At 40.0% G+C, this 24,036-nt stretch overlaps 1 protein-coding gene across 2 annotated transcripts in view; it reads right to left on the minus strand.

Annotated features, from left to right (window-relative positions):
* The window catches only part of LOC147063865 (uncharacterized), a 32,721-nt gene that overhangs the window by 8,240 nt on the left and 445 nt on the right, over nt 1-24,036 (minus strand). Inside the window, exons 2-7 of one of the 2 annotated variants that reach the window (XM_085959152.1) lie at nt 19,391-22,961; nt 18,146-18,318; nt 9,961-10,060; nt 9,353-9,510; nt 9,126-9,263; nt 2,361-2,607 (exon numbers count right to left, since the gene is read on the minus strand). In XM_085959152.1, the coding sequence (XP_085815278.1) occupies nt 2,361-2,607; nt 9,126-9,263; nt 9,353-9,510; nt 9,961-10,060; nt 18,146-18,318; nt 19,391-22,769 (4,195 nt within the window). In that variant the 5' untranslated portion in view covers nt 22,770-22,961. The remainder of the gene's footprint in view (nt 1-2,360; nt 2,608-9,125; nt 9,264-9,352; nt 9,511-9,960; nt 10,061-18,145; nt 18,319-19,390; nt 22,962-24,036) is intronic. The other variant, XM_085959153.1, reaches the window with a different exon arrangement.

The raw sequence follows: 24,036 nt of genomic DNA on the forward strand, positions 1-24,036 counted from the left end.
AACATTTCGCTTCCACAAACAAATGGCCCGGCCAATAAAACCTCGATAAAACGGCTCACACTTATTGAAATTAAATGTCACTGATTTTCATTTAAATGCCACTTTTCCTACTTAAGATTTACGTTTCGGCATAATATACCTATCATAAATATTCATGAAGCGTGTTATCTTTCATATTAAATATACCAAACTAACCCTGTAATTTTTTTAAATCTTAATTTTCTCGGTTATGCCTTACATTACGAAGCGTAATGAAATATACAAGTTCCTATTTCTTTCGAGCGTTGGTTATATTTTGGCTTTTTTTTCTTTTTAAATTAAGCTACGTCTTTGTCAACCTTGTAAATGGCTAATTTTGAAACAGTAATAATTAATGTCATCCACGAAAGCCGACGATAAACGCGGTTGCAATGCAGATACGTTTCATAAGACACTTATTTACATATTCCAAAGTTTTTTCGTCGACCTTCAAGACAAGTAATAAGATAGTAGTTATAATATATGAAGTTGTAGTCTACCCCTAGGTCGAACGCATAACCGAGAAAATTAAGATTAAAAAAAAATTACGAGGTTAGTTTGGTATATTTAATAATATGAAAGATAACACGCTTCATGAATATTTTTTTATGATAGGTATATTATGCCGAAAGGCAAGTTTTAAGTAGGAAAAGTGGCATTTTAATGAAAACCAGTGACGTTTAATTTCAATAAGTGTGAGCCATTTTATCGAGGCTATTTGACCGGGCCATTTGTTTGTGGAAGCGAAATGTTTTCATGGGGCTCATAAACTGGAGCCTGTTTTATTTATTATACATTTAATTAAATGAATATAATTAATACGGAATACTGACTATGGATATATATTATTATCTTATAAAAACAATCACTAATCAAAAAGTAAATAAAAGCCATTCAAACCATTGTCACTCGTATTTCTTATTTTATTGATTAAATTTGAGTCTGAATTATCTGAAATAATAACAATATGGTTTAGTTAACACAGCAAAATTTTATATAAAAAATATTGTTATCTATAACGTTATTTAGAAATATGTTCCTTATTTTCGCATACCTACCTACCTATTTAGAGCGTTTTTATATGAAGGGGTAAGCACGAGTGTCTTTGTGTCAAAGGTTACTTTATAATTATTTAAATTTTATGAAATGCATTGGCGAACTCTAATATGCTATACTGATTTTTGAAAACGGCGAATTTTATTAGGTAATTGAAAATGTTTGAATTTTATTCATTGTAAAAGATTTTTATATTTGTACTTACGCTTATAATAGCGATTTAGCCATATAATATCAATTTTTCCATGATTGTCTATGCTCAAAAAGTGTCGCTTAGATGCTTTCAAGTATTGACTAAAAAAATCTGACGTTTCTCTGCGGTGTACTCTCGGTAAATTGAGCCGTATTTTTATTACATAAAATAGTATTCTTTTAAACCTCTCGATCTAATGTTTCAGAATATAGTCATATATCAGTACATCCATGTGCAGTGGTGTTAAGATTTTTTATGTTTATTAATTTTTAAAAGCATTTATAATAAATATAAAAAATCTTAACACCACTGCACATGGATATACTGAAATATGACTATATTCTAAAACATTAGAGCGAGAGGTTTAAAAGAATACTATTTTATGTAATAAAAATACTTTGTGCAGTCATCAACTGTTTAAAATTAATATAAAGGATAATAAGGCTTCAAAATTATATAAATAGATTATTTACAACGTTTAAGGAATGTCCAGGGTTATGTTCTGAAAATAGCATAAAATCTCCATTTTGACCTACACTGAGCATGTGGGCCGTTAAGTAAAAGCGCGATAAGTTGTACCAATTATTTTCAAACACCGCATACAATATTTGAAGAACTAATGAACATGTGCACAGTACAATAACATTATGAAGGGCATGACCTGTGAAGCAAGACATTCGTTGACATTGAGATATTAATTTATCAAAAGAATCAGTTTTATTTTTATACTATGTACTTTAAAAATTTATTTTATAAATTAACTGCAGGTACAATCTTGTCCCACTATTCATAAAATTATACTGGACGTTCTCTCTATCGTATCTCCAGTGTGAATAGCGTTATTCCCTGCAGTGTTTGGTCAGCCGCCCAGATACTGGATACAGCCCGGTAGCCAATGTGCAATACTCGGATTATGTATCACGACTCTGTATCGTGCGTATTGCCGTGTGAAAGACGCTTTCAATGTAAACTCGTTATCTGTCACACCGGTATCAGATACATGAATCCTCCATGGGAAACTGCTCTTGATGAAAAATGATATATTGAAGCCGCTGAATCTTTGCAAAAAGTATAAATTTGAAGAAGCACTCGCCTTGTTCTTGAAATATCTCCGTAAGGAAGTTGGGATCGAGCGCGTGAGATATGAGGGTCTGAATATAGACCTCGAAGTTGTCCTGGTAGAGGATGGTGTCCTGCATGCGTTTTTCCATGAACTCGTTGTCATCCATGAGGACCTCGTTCCTCATCAGCTCCACTATGGTCTCCAAGTGAGTCTGCGCCCTCACCCGCACCGTCACTTGGCTGTATAATTTCTTATTCTCTGGATTCCATGCCGCATACTAAAAGTGTCATAATATTAGTGCTCGCTCTAATAGAATTTTAATAATGAACACAACATATTATATAATATAGTCGAACTTGGTTATTACGAGGAAGATGGGACCGACTGAATTTGCTCGTTATAAGCATTACTCATTATATCATTATATAACATTTTTCACGCCACGTTCTATTTAAGCACAGAACATAAAAAATCTGAAAACCATCCTAAAAATCCCCGAAAAAAGCATGCATTCATAAACTACAAAAGTTGTTTATTGTAATGAAGTCTTATGGTACGTTTACATTTGACACTAATATCGTCATATTTATGTATGACACCATATTCACTTAAGTGTAAACAGTAAGTATATTTGTATCTGCCACTTATTTTGCGTGTGTCGACTCTCACCTGCCACTTATTCAATCTACTTATATACGCAAATGTAAACACCGCGTATTCGACAAGTTCGAACTTGGAGCGATATATCACCGAAGTTGGACCACCGTCTACTTTTATGTCAAGTACCTGACACATTATTCGTAGTTTGACAAGTACCTAGTGAATTGCATATGTATATTTCTAAAACAATGGACAATCAATTATCATAGGTACACCATGCATGTATGCCCAACGTTTACGTTAATAAATGTACTGTAGCGATCTGTCAAAAATCATAGACAATGAGAAATAAATCGGATGTGCCGTGTTCTATGGATTTTGTTCGAAAATAAAATATCGCTTGTTCTCGGCACATACGATTAATTCTGATGCACTCTGTGAAGAAAAATGCGCTTCAAATGGTATTACCTAATTCATTTTGGCCCACACCTGCACTCGTATTAGGTACGATAATATTATATTGAATATGCAATGACGATCAAGTGCTAGATATAGCAATGTTACTGTTAATCGTTCTTCTACACTTATGGCATTTCTAAATTGTGTGTCTTGTTTTTTGGCAAAAGGTCCAATCTTGCAAACTAAAGTTCACAAATTGAGTTGGATCTTCGATTTTAAACTCTGACATTAAACGGAAGGCACCTAGTTCTTCTCGTCGCTGAATCCATTCCCGCACCCATCTAGACCATTTTTTCCTCCTTTTTGTTGCCAAAAGACTTAAAATAATAACACTCGCTGCTTTCTTTTTTAACATTCCCATATTGACAACTGACATAACGTTTTTGAGAAGTATACAAAATAAGTGTCCGAATAAATTACAATATCATATGTAAACACCGCATATATTTATTCCAATGTTGCCATTGAATAAAGTGTCGAGACTTTATTTCAACGAGAAGTATACCAGAATTTTATGTCAGATCCATGCAGGTGTAAACAGTAAGTGAAATTTTATGTCAGACACATAAAATAAGTATAACGGTATAAGTGTCAGATGTAAACGTACCATTAGACTTAGCCGTGGCTGGAAGATATCTCCTACCGATTTCACATAGCTTGAATTTTTACATGCAATTTCAAACATATTATGCGTGGATATTTTTTCAATGTTGTCGGCGAAAACACCAATTAGGTACTTAGACTCTTAACTGGTGTCATAAATGTAATCCAATCCCGGCGTCATCGGTCTAGTTAACTTCCCGTTCGGATTTTATTGCTTAGGGTCGAAAATGTTGTTTTTAAACGATCGACACATTAACAGTTTTGCTCGGTATACCCGAGAAGTAGCTCGTTATAAAAATGAATAAATGTATGGAGAAAATCATAAACTAAAATGTCAACGAATGTTTCCTCATTACATCCGAGATCTCGCTATTTCCATGATCGTAATAATCAAGTTCGACTGTATATCTATATATAATTATGTTTTACCTGGCAGATAATAATTATTGACCCCGAGACTTTCAACATGTTACAGGAATAATTCACAAAATTATTTACAAAGGTCAAAAAATAATGTTTTGATATATTTAAAAAATCTTAGAACTTCTATATTTTTATTACTAGACACTAGAGGTGAGTTAGAAATACTGTCACCAGTTTGCGTACTCAAGTCTTGGCATGTACTACTTACTCAGTACGTGTGGCCCAATAAACTTGAAACGTATTAGAAGTTTGAGTTTGAACGCATTCGATGATATCATCGCCACGACTCGCTAGTTGGTACTGTTGGTAGACTTTCAATGCTATTGACATTAAATGCGCGCGAGCGAGATAACATAATACACGTATGTCTAGCCGTGATATACTCAACTGTCATTTCTCTCCCTTTCTCCCCAGTTGTAAAGTTGGTATAGTGAAGGACAGAAATGGTAACATGTTCGTTTTATAGTAATACTATGGAGTTAGTTTTAGTTATTAGTTTTAGTTTCAGTTGAGTATGAGACTTACATCGAGTTGACGTCAGTCTCAAGTACCCGAATAGGTACTAGTATTCGAGTTCTGATAACGCAACTGACTACGCATTTATCTGGTTTTGTCACATCGAGTTTCTTGATTTTTTAGTGTTATAATTGGAACTTATAAATATAAACTGAATTCAAATTTTATGCGTGATTGTATAAATGGATAATAATTATATTATACATAATAAACAATGTGTAAAAATGGCTACTAAAAGGTCAAGTTTCGTGTGGAATCATTTCAAAGAAATAGATACAAATTATGCCATATGTAATATTTGTAAAATAAAAATTTCATATAAGTCAATGTCAAATTTGAAGAAACATTTACAGTGCAAGCGCAGGCAAAATGTAGCTCCACCTGTACATGAAAATACTTTACAAATAAATGAAACCAGTGCTTTTAATGATTCAGTATTTTCTACTGAAACAGGAGTGACTAGCGCCACAGCTGTACCTGTCTCGAAAATGGGACTTTTCGAAAAGCCGATGTATTTTTAACGATTCTATTAAAGCCGATATTTCAAATACTAGTACGTATTTTGGAACAAGTTTCGATACCAAGTCCAAAATCGACCAGTTTTCCCACCTCTACTAGACACCTGAAATTCGGTGAGTATTATAACTACTATTCATAGTTTATTTACGAATTATGACATTCTTTATAATGGCAGAATTGTAGTTGTCCGACTTTACGCTGACTTTCAAACATTAACGAGACAACTACCACATGTCTCACTTTACGTGGGACAAAGTCATATCACTTATTAGCAACTATAATTAATATCACTATTGAGATCATCATAATTCAAACTGTTTAGAGGTAATAAAAATTCCAAGTCTTCCTAAATAATACACTTGCATCTCTAACCTTCGCTAACGGCCAGCAGCACGGAGTATATAAAGACAACTGACATTCATCTGTTTATGCGACTGTAAAGATTTATTTTTTCTTTAATTTTATATCAAGGGGGATGGATTTAGTACTTATTCCACTTTTAATCAATAGATTAGGACCGGTTTCGTCCGCCTCAGAGGGACATTTTCAACTCCAAGTGTTTTAGCAAAAAATGCTTTTTTGGTAGATATCGACATTTCATAAGAGAAAAGAAGAAACTGAAATTTAGTATTCTAAATCAATAGTCCAGTCAAATTAGACTGAAAAATACGTTATGGTTGCAAAAGGTCGGGTAGAAGATTTTTTTTTCTATTTGTATATATGGTAATGAGTGACAAGAAAACGAGTTTTGCCAATTCGGATGACTTCGGCACAACTTTTGGCGGGCAAAAAACCGCAAAATTTTGGGTGTTTTTTTGGTTATATCTCAAAAACGGTTGGTCGTAGCAAAAATATTGTTATATACAAAATTACAGCTTATTAGATTTCCTAAAATGTTTATATACAACGTTTTTTTCTATCTCTGACCGTTTATGAGATACTTGCTGTTGAAAACAGTATATCGTCGCTCTAGGATTATATTGTCCAAAGCGACAATATGTGAAATGTTCAGGAGACGAAAAACAAAGTTTATTACCTTATATTTCAATATTATTATTTTATTTTTACATTTAATAAATAGGTTGGGTAGGTAATGGTGGGTTTATTACATTCATGGAATTTGGGCCACAGGTAATGGAGTGACTAGTTAGATAAAGTCCATTAATTTCGCTGGGTTTTTTCAGTTAATATGCTATTGATATTAAATATTTTGTTATTGTTATTTAAAATTATCCTAAAATTACCTTTCATTGGTTTAAGAATATCTTTTTGATTCAAAATATGGTCAGTAATATTAAAATTATTAAGAATTGAAATTATTAGGGTACCTAATTATATAATAATAAAAGATTAGTTACCTATTAAAAAAAATATTTGGGGTTAGTTTAGTTAGTAGATTAGTTTGGGTTTACAAACTAGACTTTATTGTCAGTGGGCGCAATGTTCCAGATGGTGCGTGGGGGTGGGGGGAGGGTTAGTGGGAGTGGTAGAAAGGGCCACATTCTATTTTCTACTCTCACCAGTATTGAGACTCACAGCACCAACATTAACAATCAGTTTATTGTGGTTGACGGAGGACATCTCCTTCATAAAGTAGTTTGGCCCCGAAATTCATGCTTTGATGACATTGCGAAGATGTATTCGGATTATTTGACAAAACATTATAAGTTACAAATTGAAATTGTATTTGACGGATATCCATCCAATGCTGCAACCAGTGGGACAAAGTTTATAGAAAGATTACGCCGTATAAATTTAAAACCATGCCCTGAAATTATATTTCAATGAAACACTGTCAATCAGGTGGACCAGGAACTTTTTTTGAGCAACGGAAGTAATAAAAATCGCTTGATAACACTACTTAAAACACATTTCTCACGGGTTGGCATAAAAGTGAACCAGGCAGAAGAGGATGACGATGTTTTAATTGTAACTACTGCCATTTCAAAAGCAAATGAATTTAAAAGCGTAGTAATAATAGGTGAAGATATTGATCTTCTTGTACTGATGTCGGCAAGAGGACAATTCTTGGACAACTTATTCTTTCGAAAACCTGGAAAGGGAAGTAAACCAGATGTGTTGTTCTCGTCAAAATCGTTTAAATATGACGAACGTACCATTCTTTTCACACACGCGTTCAGTGGGTGTGATACAACATCCTCTCTATTTGGCCATGGAAAGATTAAATTGTGTGGTATTTTGGAGAAGAATATTCAGTTGAAGGAAGTGGTCACAGTATTCAACAATCCAGACGCCATCACTGATGAAATAGCTGTAGCAGGAGAACAGGTACTTATGAGGTTGTACAGTGATGCCTGTAGACCTGAGGAAACACTGGACACTGCGTTATCGGCTATTCATGAAATCGGCCAAACAAATTAAATTTAATCTATCAAGACTACCACCAACTCGAGACGCAGCGCGACACCATTCGCTGAGATCCTACTACCAAATACAAACTTGGCTTGGCAATGTTAAAAAACCAGAAGATTGGCGGTGGCAGCGAACCAGCAATGGCCTAATACCCGTGGAGATCATTAAAGATCCAGCGCCTGAAAAAATACTGAAAGTACTTTCTTGTGCATGCAAGAAGGGGTGCAGTAAAGCATGTACCTGTCGAAAATCAGGGATGAACTGTTCGTCAATTTGCAAGAACTACAGTGGAGTAAATTGTGAAAATGTAGCAGATATTTCTGGATTGGAGGAAGAGGACGCTGAAGAAGATGACTTTTATACTCACGCAGAACTTCCCAGTAATGAACAGGTAATGGATGATATGAAATTAATATATATATATATATATATATATAATATCTCTCCATTCTTTTCAAATTAATGGAATATATATAATTTTGTAGGATAATGATCCTGACGTGGGAGCTGCATTGCAAGACTTTGACGACGTACAACCTTTGCCTACTCCACCTCACCAAAGCGGCAGAAATGGTTAAAAAATTAAGATGTTTGGTGAATATTATTATTCTGTACATATTAACATTTGTTTTGCAATCATTACTAAAACTATGAATATACTTTATTTGTAAGATCTTAAGTTTAGATTAGTAATTCTTCTCATTAAAGTTTGATTTTTACTAAAACGCGTGTTTTCAACAGCAAATATCTCATAAACGGTTAAAGATAAAAAAAAACGTGTTATATAAATATTTTTAGGAAATTTAATAAGCTTTAATTCTGTGTAAAACAATATTTTTCTACGACCAACCGTTTTTGAGATATAAGCGAAAAACCAAAAAAACACCCAAAATTTTGCGGTTTTTTGCCCGCCAAAAGTTGTGCCGAAGTCATTTGAATTGGCAAAATTCGTTTTCTTGTCACTCATTACCATATATACAAATAAAAAAAACTAATCTTCTATCCGACCTTTTGCAACCATAAAGTACAGATTGACTGGACTACAAGTGAATCGGAAAATAACACAGCTTTATGAAAATGAAAAAAACAGTTTTGAACAGCTAATGCCAAACGAAGCAACATTTAAATTCTAATAGATTGCATTAACAGGCAGAATCAACATGTCCTCCAAATTTGGTTGCTCTATGACGACCGCCGGCAATTTTTTAAGCGGTTGAAAAGCCACACAATTAGAATAAAAGGCCGCCTGAGCTTCTCGATAAACATAACAAAATTGTCCAAAGAGATAATGAACACACTCACCGTGGATATATTTCGATATAACACTTTTCCGTTCTGATCAAAAGGTTCATATTTTTGCAAGAGCGCTTTTCCGTCCACCCTCCAAATGGCGGGCCAAGCTTCCGTCAGTTCCGATTTGATGGCCACGAACTCTCCTGACTGAAATGATATAGAGCGAGATGAGCAAAGCGAGGGAGCAAGACAAAGATACTTGAACAGACGACGACTCAACGAGAGGGATACGGCACCTGATAGGGCATCTCCTCGGCGGGGCGGGCGGGGAGCGTCTGCTGTGAGAGGGGCAGCGAGTGCTGGAGCGTCCTCTGGAGGCCCATCTTTTTGGCGGCATTCGTCTCCTCCTCCGATGAGTAATCCGCGTAATCTATTCCGGCGCCGTGAGCGGCAGCTATTTTACATAATCACGGATCGGTAAAAAAAAACACACAGTTAATACGAATGAGAAACCCGACGCGCCGACAGCGCGAGACGAATGATCGCTCACCGCGGCTATGCGAAATACAATTAGGCAAATTTTAAATACAGCACAAATGTACTGTTTCAATTAATATTTGTGAATAAATATTATAATGTGCTTATCATTGAAAAATGAGGAATCTTTGAGGTAAACTATGAGATACGTCACATTATGAGGGCGGAAAGGAGATGGGCGACGGAGATTGAAAAGGGGGGACACAAAATGAAGATCGATATCGTAAAACGATAGTCACTTCCGGGCAAAATATTACGAGTACAAACTGTCGAATGGGCATGAGTTGACATTGAATATTTTTCCAATCACACGATTATCATGGATGATGCGAGGAAGCGAGTGAGAAGTGTGTGAAGAAGGGCGTACCGGAGAGGATGTTGCTAGCGGTCCGGCTGCGGGCTGGCGCCGGCCGCACCCGCACGCCTTTCAACTTCCTGCTCCTGCCGCCGCCGGACTCCTCCTTCTCCTAAATTAATACTTCAATAGATATCGGGGCAGACCCAACGGCAATCCTAGGTGAATTTTTACTATCTGTTAGAGGTCTGCGTTAATCGTCGCGTTCGAAGGTAACGTGACGTCCTGACCCCTCCGACGAGATTGCGCACCTGGAAGACTTCCGCTAATCCTTCATGGACAAAATGAGCACTGCAAAGGACTCGGACTGAACTACTCGCATGCACGACATTACAGAAATAATTATCTCTATATAGATACTCATTAAGCGACCAACGAGTTGAAATAAAAATAATCCTTCGCTATTCATCGGTTCGATATGCTTCCTCTTACATTTCAAAAAGGTATGCAACCTTTTCAGCCTAGACAAAAAATTAAATTCTCTTATTGATATTATTTGCCATTCAGTTATTATTTAAGTGATATATTTTAATATTTCATTTCAAATTATACAAAACCTCAATAAATACTTCACGATATTCGAGAGTATAACATTCTTTATCGAACACACAGCAGGTTCCAGTCCCGTTGTGTGTGTAATATATCTCAGGTGTTTTCAAATAAATTATGTATGTTCAAATGGGACAATTTAGTTTTTCGACTTGACTAAAATAATCGTCTTTCTCAATTTACCCAAACCATCGGGTCCAAAGTTTATGCACTTGTCGGAGAACCTTCTCCGCAGGCTGTGGAGTCAGAGAAGTGATTTACGATCACAAATTGACAAACATTTCTTCCAACCACATAGGTTTTAGAAATAGAAAATAAATTTATAATTGGGCATCTTTTTAAATTTATATTATAGTCTACCCCAGAGTCACAGTTTGATTTGAAGTAAGAGATGTTATTCTCGAATGCAGATGGAGCATCACAGCCCTGTCATATCCATATCCATAATTAAGTCGGCACTGATTGATGAAGTCAGAAAGAGTTAAATAAGTGATTGTAAATATGTTTAATCTTCCAAAATATGGCTTCAAAAATTAGTTCAAATTTATGAATTAAAATAATCTTTCAAATGAATGAATGAAATTAATGTGTCACAGAAATAAAATCATTAATAAATTTCTGCCTAATAAACTGATTCTGTGAAAATATTTTTTTTTTGCATTTTGTACTGAGCGGTAACGTGCCGGCTTATACTGTCGCAGGTCCCCGGTTCAAATCCCGTGTCTGACAAAAAATTCACATGTTGTTTTTGGACGCAGCGTATATGGACTTAATAGACTGAGCGAGTGGCCAACATCCATTTCACGTCAAAACAAAAATCTATCAATACAACCTCCACTCTGCGGAGGCCCATATAATCTTATTAGGATCGAACATGATTTTCAAGATTTCTCCACATTTTCTACAAACCACAATTAGCGAAGGACTATGACTATGTTCAGAGATTACAGAAAATCTACGGAAACAGAAGCATTCCATTTGGTTTACAAAACAAAATAGATCTTAAAACAAACACTACTCGCCAATATATCTGTGAATTATCCTTATAAATGCTCGTCGAGCCAAAATAAACTATGGTACCGATAAGCGGTTGTCTTAAAAATGCAGTATTTAAAGTTTGGACATTTATAATGTTAACTCAGACCTTACAGATAATAAAAATAACATCTAGGTACGAAGATAATCTATCTACTACATGCAAAGCAAGCATGAAAGAAAATAGAATAAAATGTAATACATAAATAAGTAATTTGAAAGACATATAGGACATATCACAGTGGCAAACGATGGAGGTAGACTGTTAAGATCCGCCATTAATAGTGCACACTAAACATTGTCAGTCATACGTATTTGTTTTCATTGAAATAAGAGTACAATTTACAGACGGTAATGGTTAGTTTTTTAAATTTAATTAAGTCCTGCAAAACCAAGCCATCAGGCTAAGGCCACACAGGTAGGTGCCTCGCTCGGTGCTTAGTGCTACGCTACGAGCTACGTGACATATCCTAGCGAACGGACGTACACTATACTATCGCAATGGCCACACTGCACGCTTCGTTCCTCGCTACGTGATTAATAGTCACCTTGTGAGTCTCCCAGCAAACAGACGTGTTGCTTAATTTTATTGTGTCAACTAGTGATTTTGCAAGATGGAGGAAGTTTTAATAGGAGCGGTTTATAAAAGAGAGCCTTTGTGGAACCCATCCAACAAATTATACAAAAATGCCCAACAATAAGTCAAATGTTTCCTGGTTCATCCTCAAATAACTAAAAAACTTTTCATCGTATTTCTAAAATTCTTTGTAGAGAAGTTGAAACTCTCCAAGAGTACTTCTAGATGAATTGACATTATGCAACCAACAAATTTGAATTTGAGACTTTCGAAATTTTAAACTTAAATTCTCTGTGAGAAGTAGCTTTCTGGTTAGTTTTGAGAGTGACATCGTTGTTGACTTGAGCGCTCCCAAATGTCAACTGAATTTATAACTAAGCACGTAGCGTGCAATGTGGCAGTAGTGTTTTCAAAGACTGACAAAGTTTAATGTGCAATATTTATGGCGAATCTTAACAGCCTACCTGCACCCTTCGCCACTGACACAATATCGTGACCGCATTAAAAAGTTGTCATTGAATTATTGAAATTATTATGAAGCAAATACAGGAAATATTTTTTAAATGCAATAACATACTAGTGTTAATAGGCGCTATCGTAAAGCAGTCATTATAGATACCTTCGTACGCCGGAAAGAAGAAACAATATTCATTTTCAATATTTAATTGATGTCCCTCAATTTTACGATAAGCGTACAGAGTTGCAATCACATTGAGTGACAAGAAACTACCCCAGAAACGACAAAGCTAAATTCATATGAAATTAATCTAGTTTTTACTAGCTGGATCAAGAGCGGGCACACATGGAATATAAGTAACTATAAAATACGGTGGATCGTGTGCCCTGTATTACAATCTCTTCTGAACTCTTGTCGCTCGTAAGCAAGCGCGCCCACCTAGAAGGATAAGAATATTCTTTCTTCCCGGAAATTAACGGTTAACAACTGAATATTTTATTAAAAACGTTTCAATCACACACAAGTATAATATTGCATTCATAGTAAAATTGTGTTATAAAATTAATGTTTTTAGTTTCATTTATTATTCCAGAAGCACTGGATACTTCCAATCATACTAAAAATTATATTAAACTAGTGAATTTACAATTCAAAATAATTACAATGCAGCTCTTCGATATTGACAACATAAAAAAAAATCATCAGATAAAATAAAAAAGATGCTTCTATGAAAGGATGCATTGTATAGAAAACAGTCATTCTTCAAAATCTACAAAATTATCTATGCACTGCTATACCATTCACCACAACAAAATCTACATCAAATTAAACCACTAAACTGCAAAAATAATATAAGTTAAAAAGACTTCTTGTGCTTAAATTTGAAAACTGAATACTCAATCAACAATGAACCAATGTAACATACTTTTTGACCGTTTAAGTTTTAGATACTTACCGCCTTTCCCTATCACATTCTCACGAGGCCGATCTGCTGAAGACCTGATACCATCATAAGATGTCAATATATTCATTAATGCCCCATAAAACTACTGCATACCTACTCCTTAATCGATTTGCAATAATCAGTCTTACAGTATAAGTAAAAAGATATTTTTAAGTGATAATTGTTTGTATGTATTATGTAGAAACTTGAAGTGCAAAAAATTTTTGAGACATATGAAAGAGACAGACTATATTTCTAATAAATAGTAATAAAATTAAAGTAATAAGTAATAATTAAAGTTTGCTTCGAAATAGAAGCGGTAATCATGTGTTTTTTATACTCGCTTTATTTGAACACTATTTGACGGCAGCCGTTAGACATTGCATTCAAATGATTATTGTCCGACAACAAGAAATTGGCGATAACAGGAAGTCACTGTATGTGCATACATCATGTCAGCAATGCGTGGTAGAGGCGTGTTTAAATAATGTATTGACTCTCCTTCTAGATAATACTCTTTTTCTTCACAATAAATCAAAAGTTTACTAAAAATAATTCTAACATCACTCCTAGACATATTTTTATTATAAAAAGCTTCAAATTACGTAAATTGACAAATCCAAATACACCACTGAAGCGTAAATTGAAATGATAAATTTGGGGGCGTTCCTTATTTGAAAACGGAAGTGTGATTATCTGCACCGGAGGGGATTGTTAGTTCATAGTTTTAACACGTAGACAAGTTATTGTTCGACAGTAAATGAAAATCAATCAGATATACAGAGGCATCCCTTGACATTCGATGTCAATTAATAATAAATGGAAAATGTCAGCTTTAAAGAGGTTTGACCTACAATCCCAATCAATAATATGCGTGACTTACATTGAGCCGATTGCAGGCTGTGACTACTGAAGCTGTGAGCTCAAAAATGAAGTGCATATTTGACCGGAATTAAACGGTAAATCGTGAATTGAAATTTAAGAAATGAATGGTCTCTGATAAGGTGTTCGAGGACGCTAATGCGACGAGGAGAAAGAAAATTAATGAGGGACGACTGTATCACATTCTTCCATATGGATCCATGCTTGTGAAATATTATATAAATATTGCGAAGGTGGATGAAACTGATGTTCAATTATACAATATGTAACAAGATCTGCCAAAATAAATTATGCTTATAATCTTTTGCAATATTGGTATTCTATAATAAAGTTTTTTACAATTATCTTTCTTTTCACAATCTTTCTTCATGGCCAGTGACGGCCATATGCCATCTCCAACACCATATTTGTTAATTTACTTACGGCAACGCAAGCCGCATGACAATATAAAAAAAAATATATAGTAAGACGATACCATTCATGTGTTTTGAACATTAATATTATCGCGTTATAACTGTCCCCCGCATTATTTTAACACCTTAAATCATTGTGACTGATTGAATTTTTTATGTAGAAGAAAATACAATCGTTTTGAGCTTCACACCAAATATCTGAATTCGTATCTTTACCGTTCGCACTACATGATGAAATATGATGTTATAGTATTATGAAATTAATAAGTCATTTCATATAAGAAATTCATGATTACAATTTATTACCAAACATGATTTCAGAGGGTCAGAGTATCTTTTTACGACCACACATAACACAATTTGCAAGCATATTATTGTTTTAATTTTTAGGTATGAAATTACTGTGGAACTGTAACAGCTGTGAAAAATCTTCCACTTCGAACACATTTAAACTCAGAATTACTTTTTCAACTGATGCAAGGTTTTTTATTAGAATAGAACTAGATTACTAGAATTAGTTAATCAAAACAAATTATAGTCAATAAATAGTGATAATCCAAACCTAAATAAATTGCTGTCTAAAAGGATTGCAGTGAATATTTATATCCTACTAGGGTTCTTCTATATACTTACCGTTTCGATAAAAATTATTCTAAAAACTAGTTTTTAACTCGTAGCCATGGTGTCAGCCGGTGTTAAAAGTTGCTTTAATTCCATCATCAGACAATCCATTGCCAAAGATCGTGCCATATTAACACGCCGAAATAAAGTGGAGGTTCTATTATGGTTCACCATAATACAGTGGCAAAGGGTGGAGGTAGACTATTAATATTCCCCATAAATATTGCACACTAAGCTTTGTCATTGAAATAAGACTACAATTTACAGATGGTGTTAGTTAGTTTTTAAAATTCAATTAAACCCTGCGAAAACCAAGCCATAATAGTAAAAAATACTCATCTATCTATAAAATATCCAAAAGTATGCAATTAAATCACACATAACTTTAGATATTTTGTAGATAGAATATTTCTTTATCTATTAACTAGATTTTATCTACTGACTAGATAATTACTTTTTAATTACCACATTTACATAGCATGCTAATTATATCAAATAGCCACCTTATCGTTACGCGCTAGGTGCGTCTTTAGCGTCCAATGATTTAATGAATTTTAAAAATGAATCAACAATATGTGTGTTATGTATTCTTAATCCAACGAAAACAAATAAGTACAAATAAAAAAAGTGTGCACATAATTATTTAGTTTAAGACTTAACAAAGTTTAATGCACTATTAATGGCGGAACTTAGCCTACCTCCGCCCTTCGCTACTGCCATAATATGCTGATTGGCCCGAAGCCAATATAATCAGGCCGTAATGCGAAACCATAAACTTTGACTGCAGCACTAGTTATTGTTCATACTTTGAATGCAATATGGTAAACTGTCTGTAGAAAACAATGACTGTTACATATTGAACGAAAGGTCACCGTATTGCATTCGAAGATAATCAATAACTAGCAATACCGTCGTTCATCATTCGCAATTCAGTGTCACGGCCTGAATATAATTGGCCTTGTGATTGGCCAATGAATATACTTAGGATACAAAACGGGGACTGAGTTAGTGGTGTGAATGAACGTTTGACACATGTGTTGGATACTGAAAAATCGCCAGTATTTATAGAGATTTTCTCGTTACTTCATTGTCCCACCTTGCACTTCAAGAATCTTATTGCTTATAGTTTCACAATTTCTGTTTCGTTAAGACTAAATTATTTTAACTAATTTAAATCGATTGCTGGTAAAAAAAAAACCAGTTGAAAGATTGCTATATTATTATATACTAGACGCACACTATGGCTGAATCTGGCAACTAAACATATTGTTTTTTCAGTGTGTTTGAGGTCGGAGTATGGACCTAATCGGTTGAGCAAGTGTCTCGTATATCTGTTAATACAAAACTTTTACTCTGTGCAGACCAACCCGCAGGATCGGAAATTGTTAAATAAATATAAAGATATACACAGTAGGGTAGTTTGAAATTCCTATGAGAGGGCACCATAATTCTTAAAGTGACATCACTGCAAATCTAATCTTCAAACGACTTCTGTCAGAATTTCAATGAGATGCGAAGTTCAAACGTTCAAAATCTTTGAAAAAAATTGTGGTATTGTAATGTAATGGAAAACCATCGAGTGCATCTACGTGAGATAGCCGGAAATTGAACGAGTGCACAATATAATATTCTTTATGAAAAGGTTATGAGCAAGATGGGTGCTACAATTATTGTTGATTAAAGAAGTGGACATTTCAGCGCATTGTTTGGTGATATTTTATCCCAACCCGATGAGACTTTTGTATTGATTCATGGCAGCTGACAGCAAAAGCTAACTAGCAGTTAAAACAATAGAAAAGGACTGCTGGAAGTGCACTGAAGATAGCAAAGGTTTTTAGGATTCCCGTGGAATCATTAATTCATTAGTTAGGAACAAGACAATAATAACGGTGGTCTATTTTGAGGCATTATTGGATCGTAAAAAAATGTAATATTTTTCCTGTAGTTTTTTATGATTGAAGAATAGTAAACCTCATTCATTCAAACCCATAATTATTTGTAATTTACTGCAAGTCAGTATTTTGAGTCCATTTGTTAAAACACCATTTTCACTCCAAGATTAAGCGTATGAACCCAGTTTGAAGGTATGTAAAGCAGACTCTCCTAAGATGATCGGTTGTTAGCCATTCAATTTGTACCCCAAACATTCGGATCATGTTAGAATTTTGTCTCATGATGGTGGAAATAACCCAAATTTGACCTGCTATTGTGTGGTAAAATTTTTGTTTTAGATATCTTACACCATATATTTTTTATTTTATAACGTCTATAATTTTGCTGCAGTTACCGCCTTGTGACGCATGAAAGAAAAGTATGTGCAGTATAAGATTGAATTGTCTCCCGTGCATCATCAGTATTGCATTTAATAATCCTATCATTCCACAATCAACAATTGCCGCATCCACTTGAGACTAGATTATGATACGCGTCATGATTCATAATTATATGCCAGGTATTTGGGCTGATAACTTTCTGTTGAAAATTAAAATGTATCCTCAATATGGTGTGATGACTGATTATAGTAAAAATAACGATAACCTTGTCCCATAGGAGAGCAGCGCTTATAAGGCAAGTATCCATGTCAAAAAGGCTGAGGCGCATTGCGCATTGTGCTCCATTACATTGTTTCATTTATGATTGATGTATTCTGAGAAAACAAATGGCTCGGCCGACTGACCGATAAAAGTAAACCATTTCCTTCGGGTGTTGGTATTTATTACCTTGTCCTGGGGTGTCCAGGCGGGGTCCGAGTCAGAATCGACAAAGTCCTGCGGCTCCTCCTGATCATTCGGGTGGACGGCTCGGTGAGCCGGCTGCAGGGCCTCGTAGAAGGTCTGTTTGGCGCGCCGAACGGACTGCTCTCGCCTCTGAGGCAGCATCGACGAGTCGAAGGCTTTACAAGGCAACAACATCACACTACCGACTCAAAACTACTCTGTACTCCGGTCCAACATCGATATTCAAAGTAACGCTACTGATAATTCATAGTGTTTTTGGAAAAATATTTTTCATGGGCCCGCGGCCGCGTCCTCGCCGCGGGCCATCTCTCTCCGAGAGGAGGGGTGTGTTTTGAAATCGAACAGAAGAGGCGTGTAAAAGTGTAAAAAAAATAAATAAAGAGGGCTCTCGGGACGGCGGGGAAGCGGACAGGAGAGGAATTTCCAGAGCGGCACGTGGCCGCCCTGAATGTGTACACCGCACAACTGGCCACGGGCGTCGACCCGCCCTTTCGACGCGATCCGTTTGGAGAGTAAAACGCAGGTGACACGGGTCAGCGACGAAAACGAGAGGCGGCGCGCGGGCGAATCGTGCCGATGTACACATCGATATTCCTACGCGGGGCGAAGTGAGGGGTGCTACCGGGGACACGGCTTCAGTAAAGCAGCTGACACAGTTATGGTAATATACTTTGAGTTTATTTCCTGATTTCATCTATATTACAAAAGTATTTACATAAATATCGAGGATCGTGCGTGAACAGAATAACAGTATTTCCAAAATATTCATCGATCCGTTTAATCGTAAAATCGTAACGCTCGCGTTCGAGACGAAGCCTCCTCGGGACGACGACGGAAAAATATGTATCTTATGATAGTTTCATTATGCGATTTAAAATAAAAAAAATATATTCGAAAGCTACACAGTAAAATAATGATTAATAATATCAACAGTTTGGATTTGCACCTACGCACTAACCGAGAGGAGACCCGCCGCCACGCGGGCCAGCGGGCCGACGGAAGGAGCGGCGTTGGCTCAGAATACTGCAATTAGTCATCGGTAGCACCCCTTGACCCCTTCGCGAGCCGGTATGACGAGAGTCGAGAGATTCGCGACCGTTACGGAAACCGTGGGAAAAGAGACGTGCGGCCTACTGGCTCGCTCCCGTCATACGAGCGGCTGCGGGGCTCTGGCGCTTCACCACCGCGGCCGGTTTCTAAAGTGTAAGTCTAAGAAGTGGAACGCACCTTCGTCCGGCTGCTGGTAATAGTACTGCTGCTGGGGTTGCGCCTGTGCAGGCGGAGGGGGAAGCTGAGCACCGCCCCGGGCCTTTTTGGGTGGAGCAGCTGTGGGCGGCCCCGCTCCCCCCTGTGGTTTGGCGCCTCCCCGCCCCTTCTTGCCCTTCTCGTTGAGGGGCGCTGAAGGCACGTTGAGCACGGGCTTACCGAGTCGCCTGGCCTCGTCGTCCGCGCCGTCGTAGCCCTCCTCGCTCCCGTCAGACTTTCGCTTGCGGTCTTTGGCGCCCGGGAAAAACCTCGGGTCGTCGTGGGGGTCGACGGGCTTGGGGGCCGCGGGGGATATCATGGCCCCCGCGGCCCCCGGCGAGTCGACAACGCCCGCAGGGCTCGGCACTCCTGGGGCACCGGGCGGGAGCCCCGTAGCCCCATTAGAGTTGTGCGCAGGCGAGTTGCGATCACCTTTGCCATGGTCGTTGGGAGCGTTGAAGGGCTTGGCGCCGGCGGCACCGGACCGTGACCAGGTGGCCTTGCGCCCGCCTCGTGTGGCCGGGGGCGGGGAGGTATCACGCTCCCCCTGCAGAAACTTGAGGTATGAGGCCATGAAGCCGGAACCGGCGCCCGGAGCGGCAGCGGTCTTTTTGTCAGGCATCTTGGAGACGTCACGCGCGGCCGGAGACTGTTGCGGGGGCGCTGCAGGTGGGGGCTGTGCGGCGGAGTTTGCCCGTTGCTCTGCAAGGAAACCAAGTTCTTCTTCTATATTGGGCACGACTACCTTGGGCTGTTCACCATCGCGCGACTCCGGAGCGGAAAAGGACGACGAGGAGTCGCCGGGAGTCGAATCGCCGTACGAGGTCAACGGGGTCAGCTCGACAGAGGACTGGAAGTCGGCCGGGTGGGGGGCCAAGTGGAAAGGGGGGAAGTAGGAAAGGGCGGCATGCGAATGGGGGTGGGCCGCCATCAGCCCCTGGTGCTGGTTGGCGAAATTTCCTGTCAAAGCGGGCTGTGAGCCGAAAGCTGGCCCACCGGGGAACATTTTGGGAGGAGGCGGTGGCAGGTTCCACCTCTCAAAGTCGAAGTATGTCCCGTTCTGCTGCTGCTGGCCGGCTGCAGAACTATGAGCGGGGGGTGGTATCCTGGTCGTGAAATATTCTGCCATGGCCGCCCCGGCCAGATCGTTGAGATTGGCCGAGTGGCCCGTGGCTTGCCTGTCACTGCTCTTTCTGCGAACAGCGTTCTTGGCAGAGGCAGGGACGGAAATGGCAGGAACAGGCTCTCTAACTGAAAGCTTTTGCGAATCGGGCTGCATCTGGCAGCTCTGCTGCTGCAGGGATTGCAGATTTTTGACAATACTCATGGGATCGCCTCGGCAACTGGACAGGTCACGAGAGACCACCTGACCGGAGTCAAAATAACCTTGTTTGTCGGGAACAGCGAGGGAGGGCGCTCGCTGTGGGGTGACGTGCGACTGCGGAGAATTATCACCGTCAGGACCACCACCATAACCGTCGTCGGTAGAGGCAGAATACTTCCCAGCCGCTTGGGTACGCTGCCTGTCACCATCCCAACAGTTTTGGGACTGTGGACGGCTCCGGCCCTGGCTTTGTGGGCGGTCAAACCCGCTTTCACCGTATGCCTTATCGGCGCCCAGGGCCCGCGTTATGACAGAGGGGTATGCCACCTGACCCGTCTGGGAGGATGGGCCTGACGCGGTGGCATCCAGGGGGGACCGTGGCGCCGGGGGGTTAGCCGGCTTGTAGGACGCCTGATTGGGTGGCACCTCAGAGTGCTGTTGCTGGGGAGACGCTATAGAGTTCATGGGGCTGTTGTACATGGGATAGGCGGGGCTGGGCGCATGACCAAGGGGCGAGGCCTGGGAGTGGGCCTGGAGGGGGCTCGGGCGGCGTGGGACAACCACACCGCAGTCGGGGCCGTTCTGAGAGCCGCCACTCGAGTAGCCTGCATCACCGTTCGTGACACCTTTGCTTCTAGAGATGTAATCGGCCTCAACACCGTTACCGGGCTGATAATGCCTGTAAGAAGAGTTCTGCTGCTGACTGACAGAGTACTGAGCGGCGGGAGCACCCCCGGGAGATGCCTTGGACGAGCTGTTACTACCTGAGTAGTGGAGCCTGCCGGGGGCGTCCATGATAGAATAGCTAATGGGGGAAGACTGCGAGTGCGCGCTGTCACGAGAAGGGTCAGCAGCCCGCCTCTGCTCGGGAGGTGCTGGCCCCGGCTCGGGGTAGACCTTGGACTGAGCCTTGGTCTGAACATGAGCTGCGGGCGCGACCTTGGACGGGGGAGGAGCGAAATCAGCAGGACGTCCCTTGTCGGGGACCCGAGGAGCATAAGTGGTGGCCGGGGGCCTCCGGGGGGCAGAGGGAGAACGGTAGTCTTTGTCGGGGACTGAGGAGGGAGCAGATACGATGCAGGACCGCTGGTCGAGGTGCAATGATGAACCGTTTCCCGTACTCGAGAATGACTTACTTCCGCCGGCGTAGTCCTGCTGGGTGGATATCTGTCCCGATTTGGCGTTGCTATAGCTGGAGACGTTTTCGGAGGGTCCGCCGAAGGTCGCGGGAGTCTGGAAGAAGGCGGGCGCGGGTGCGGAGGCCTGCGAGGCCACGGGCTTGACGGGCGGCGCCACCTGCGGCGAGGCGGACCGCGCGGCCTTACCGGCGTTGGCGACCAGCTGCGAGCTGAGGTGGTTGTTGAGAGTCTGGGCGGCGGCAAAGTGCGCGTTGAAGTTGTCGTAGACGGCCGTCGACGAGGACTTGGCGGCGGCGGGCCCGGGCGACGACGGCACCACGCTCTCGTGCGGCAGGATTCCAAAGGGGCTGGGCAGCTGGCTGTTCCCCTGCCAGGCTAGGCCCGAAGCGCCGCCCGCGGGCGCAGGGGCCTGGTCGAAGAAGGCGGAGTTCTGCGCGGCAGCCTGCAGAGTCTGCTGGTGAGAGTGATAGCTCTCGCGGAGGCTGCTCAGTTCTGACTCAGCGGCCTGCTTGGAGGCGGCGGCTTGCACCTGCGCTATGGCCTGGCGGTGCTGCGCGTTGATGGCCGAGCTGTAATGCGCGGGCTTCGGATTGGCGTGATGGAAGAGCGGCGAGAAGACGGCGTCGTACCCCACGGGCGGCGGCGACAGGAAGGGGCCGGGGTTGAAGGGCGAGGCGGCCGAGGAGCCCAGCTGGCCCGACAGCGACGCCGACGTGTGCGCGGCCTGGAGCAGCAGCTGCCCGGCGGTGGTGGGCACGCTCCCCGCGGGGTTGTGCCCCGCGAGCCCCGTCCCCCCTCCCGCCAGGTGGTGGTGGAAGTCACCGCCGGCGGCTCCCGCCTGGACGCCCGCCAGCCGGTTGTACGAGGCGTACGCCGACCAGGGCGCCGCCGGATCCATTCCCGCCCGGTTCGCTTCGAGGAGTTCGACTCGGATTCCTGGGATTAGATTCTAGGCGATCCCATAATCGAATTGACGCGTGTCGCACCGTTCTATTTGATGACGGGCGTCGATCTCATATTCTGCGCTTCACCTGTCGTTACTCTTCGCTATTGAAGACGGCATCCGAATCCCGGCCCTCTCGATTCGGTTCTGCAAAAAAGAAAACTCACGTTACTTATCGGAAAGTGACATTCGTCCAGTTGTGACAGATTACAGATTAGGAGAGCACGTGTACCAAGCCACACGGCGCACCACTACATACTATAATTACGTCAATCATAAAGGTGCGTTCACATTATTAACAACAAACAGTGATGTTCCGGGTGACGTTTATCAATTATTAACATTCGACGGAAACGTATATATTCTGGATAATTAATATCCATAATTAATATAAAGTTTATGTAAAATTTTCCTTGAAATCGGTTCACAGGTTTGATGAAAATAAATGAGAATGGACAGCGAGCTAAAGGACATACCTACCGAGATCCGAAATGTGAATTGTATTCATCATGAATACGCGATTACACACATACACAATTTGTATACATCGCATACAATATAATGCGCACACATACACATACGGGGGAATACATTAATTTCATACACGTATTTTCACACATACTAGCGCGTACGCACTTCGTACAATATAGAGATGAAAATTACTATAGGACATAGGTAGGTATATGAAAATCAACATCCCATAGCGCGGGTACATCATTATAAAAATATGAATGGGAACATAAAATAGATATCCCTTCCCTGAAGAGCCGTGATTCATGTTTATTTTTCATTGCACATGTGTAAAAATTGTTTTTTGGTAACCTTGCCTACGATTCCGTAAACTTGAATTATTTTCGCAATAAGGATAAGCGATCCGCCGATAGATTAATCTAGGAATCTAGGCGATATTATGAATATACGAATGATTTAATCGCCGGAAACAAAATGCGTACATTCATCCTGGCGCGCGTAGATTCTTTTCGGTAAAATTAATAGACCCATCGGGTCCAGGTATAAATGAAAAAAAAACTTGAAAAATAAAAGGATACCTAAACAAGTTTCGTGACAGATTAATGCATCGACCGACACCTCACGGATAGACCCGCCGATAATTATCGGCCAAATTAGATGTACGAAAGTTTTCGCTCCATTGTTACACGAAGTAATGAAATAAAAGTTTTTTTTTTCATCAAAAATGCTAATCCCCGCCTGGCTCTCTGCG

The sequence above is a fragment of the Rhyacophila brunnea genome, unplaced genomic scaffold (genome assembly GCF_057557595.1).
Source record: "Rhyacophila brunnea isolate RB1 unplaced genomic scaffold, BYU_Rbru_1.0 scaffold_8, whole genome shotgun sequence".
Classification (NCBI taxonomy): domain Eukaryota; kingdom Metazoa; phylum Arthropoda; class Insecta; order Trichoptera; family Rhyacophilidae; genus Rhyacophila; species Rhyacophila brunnea.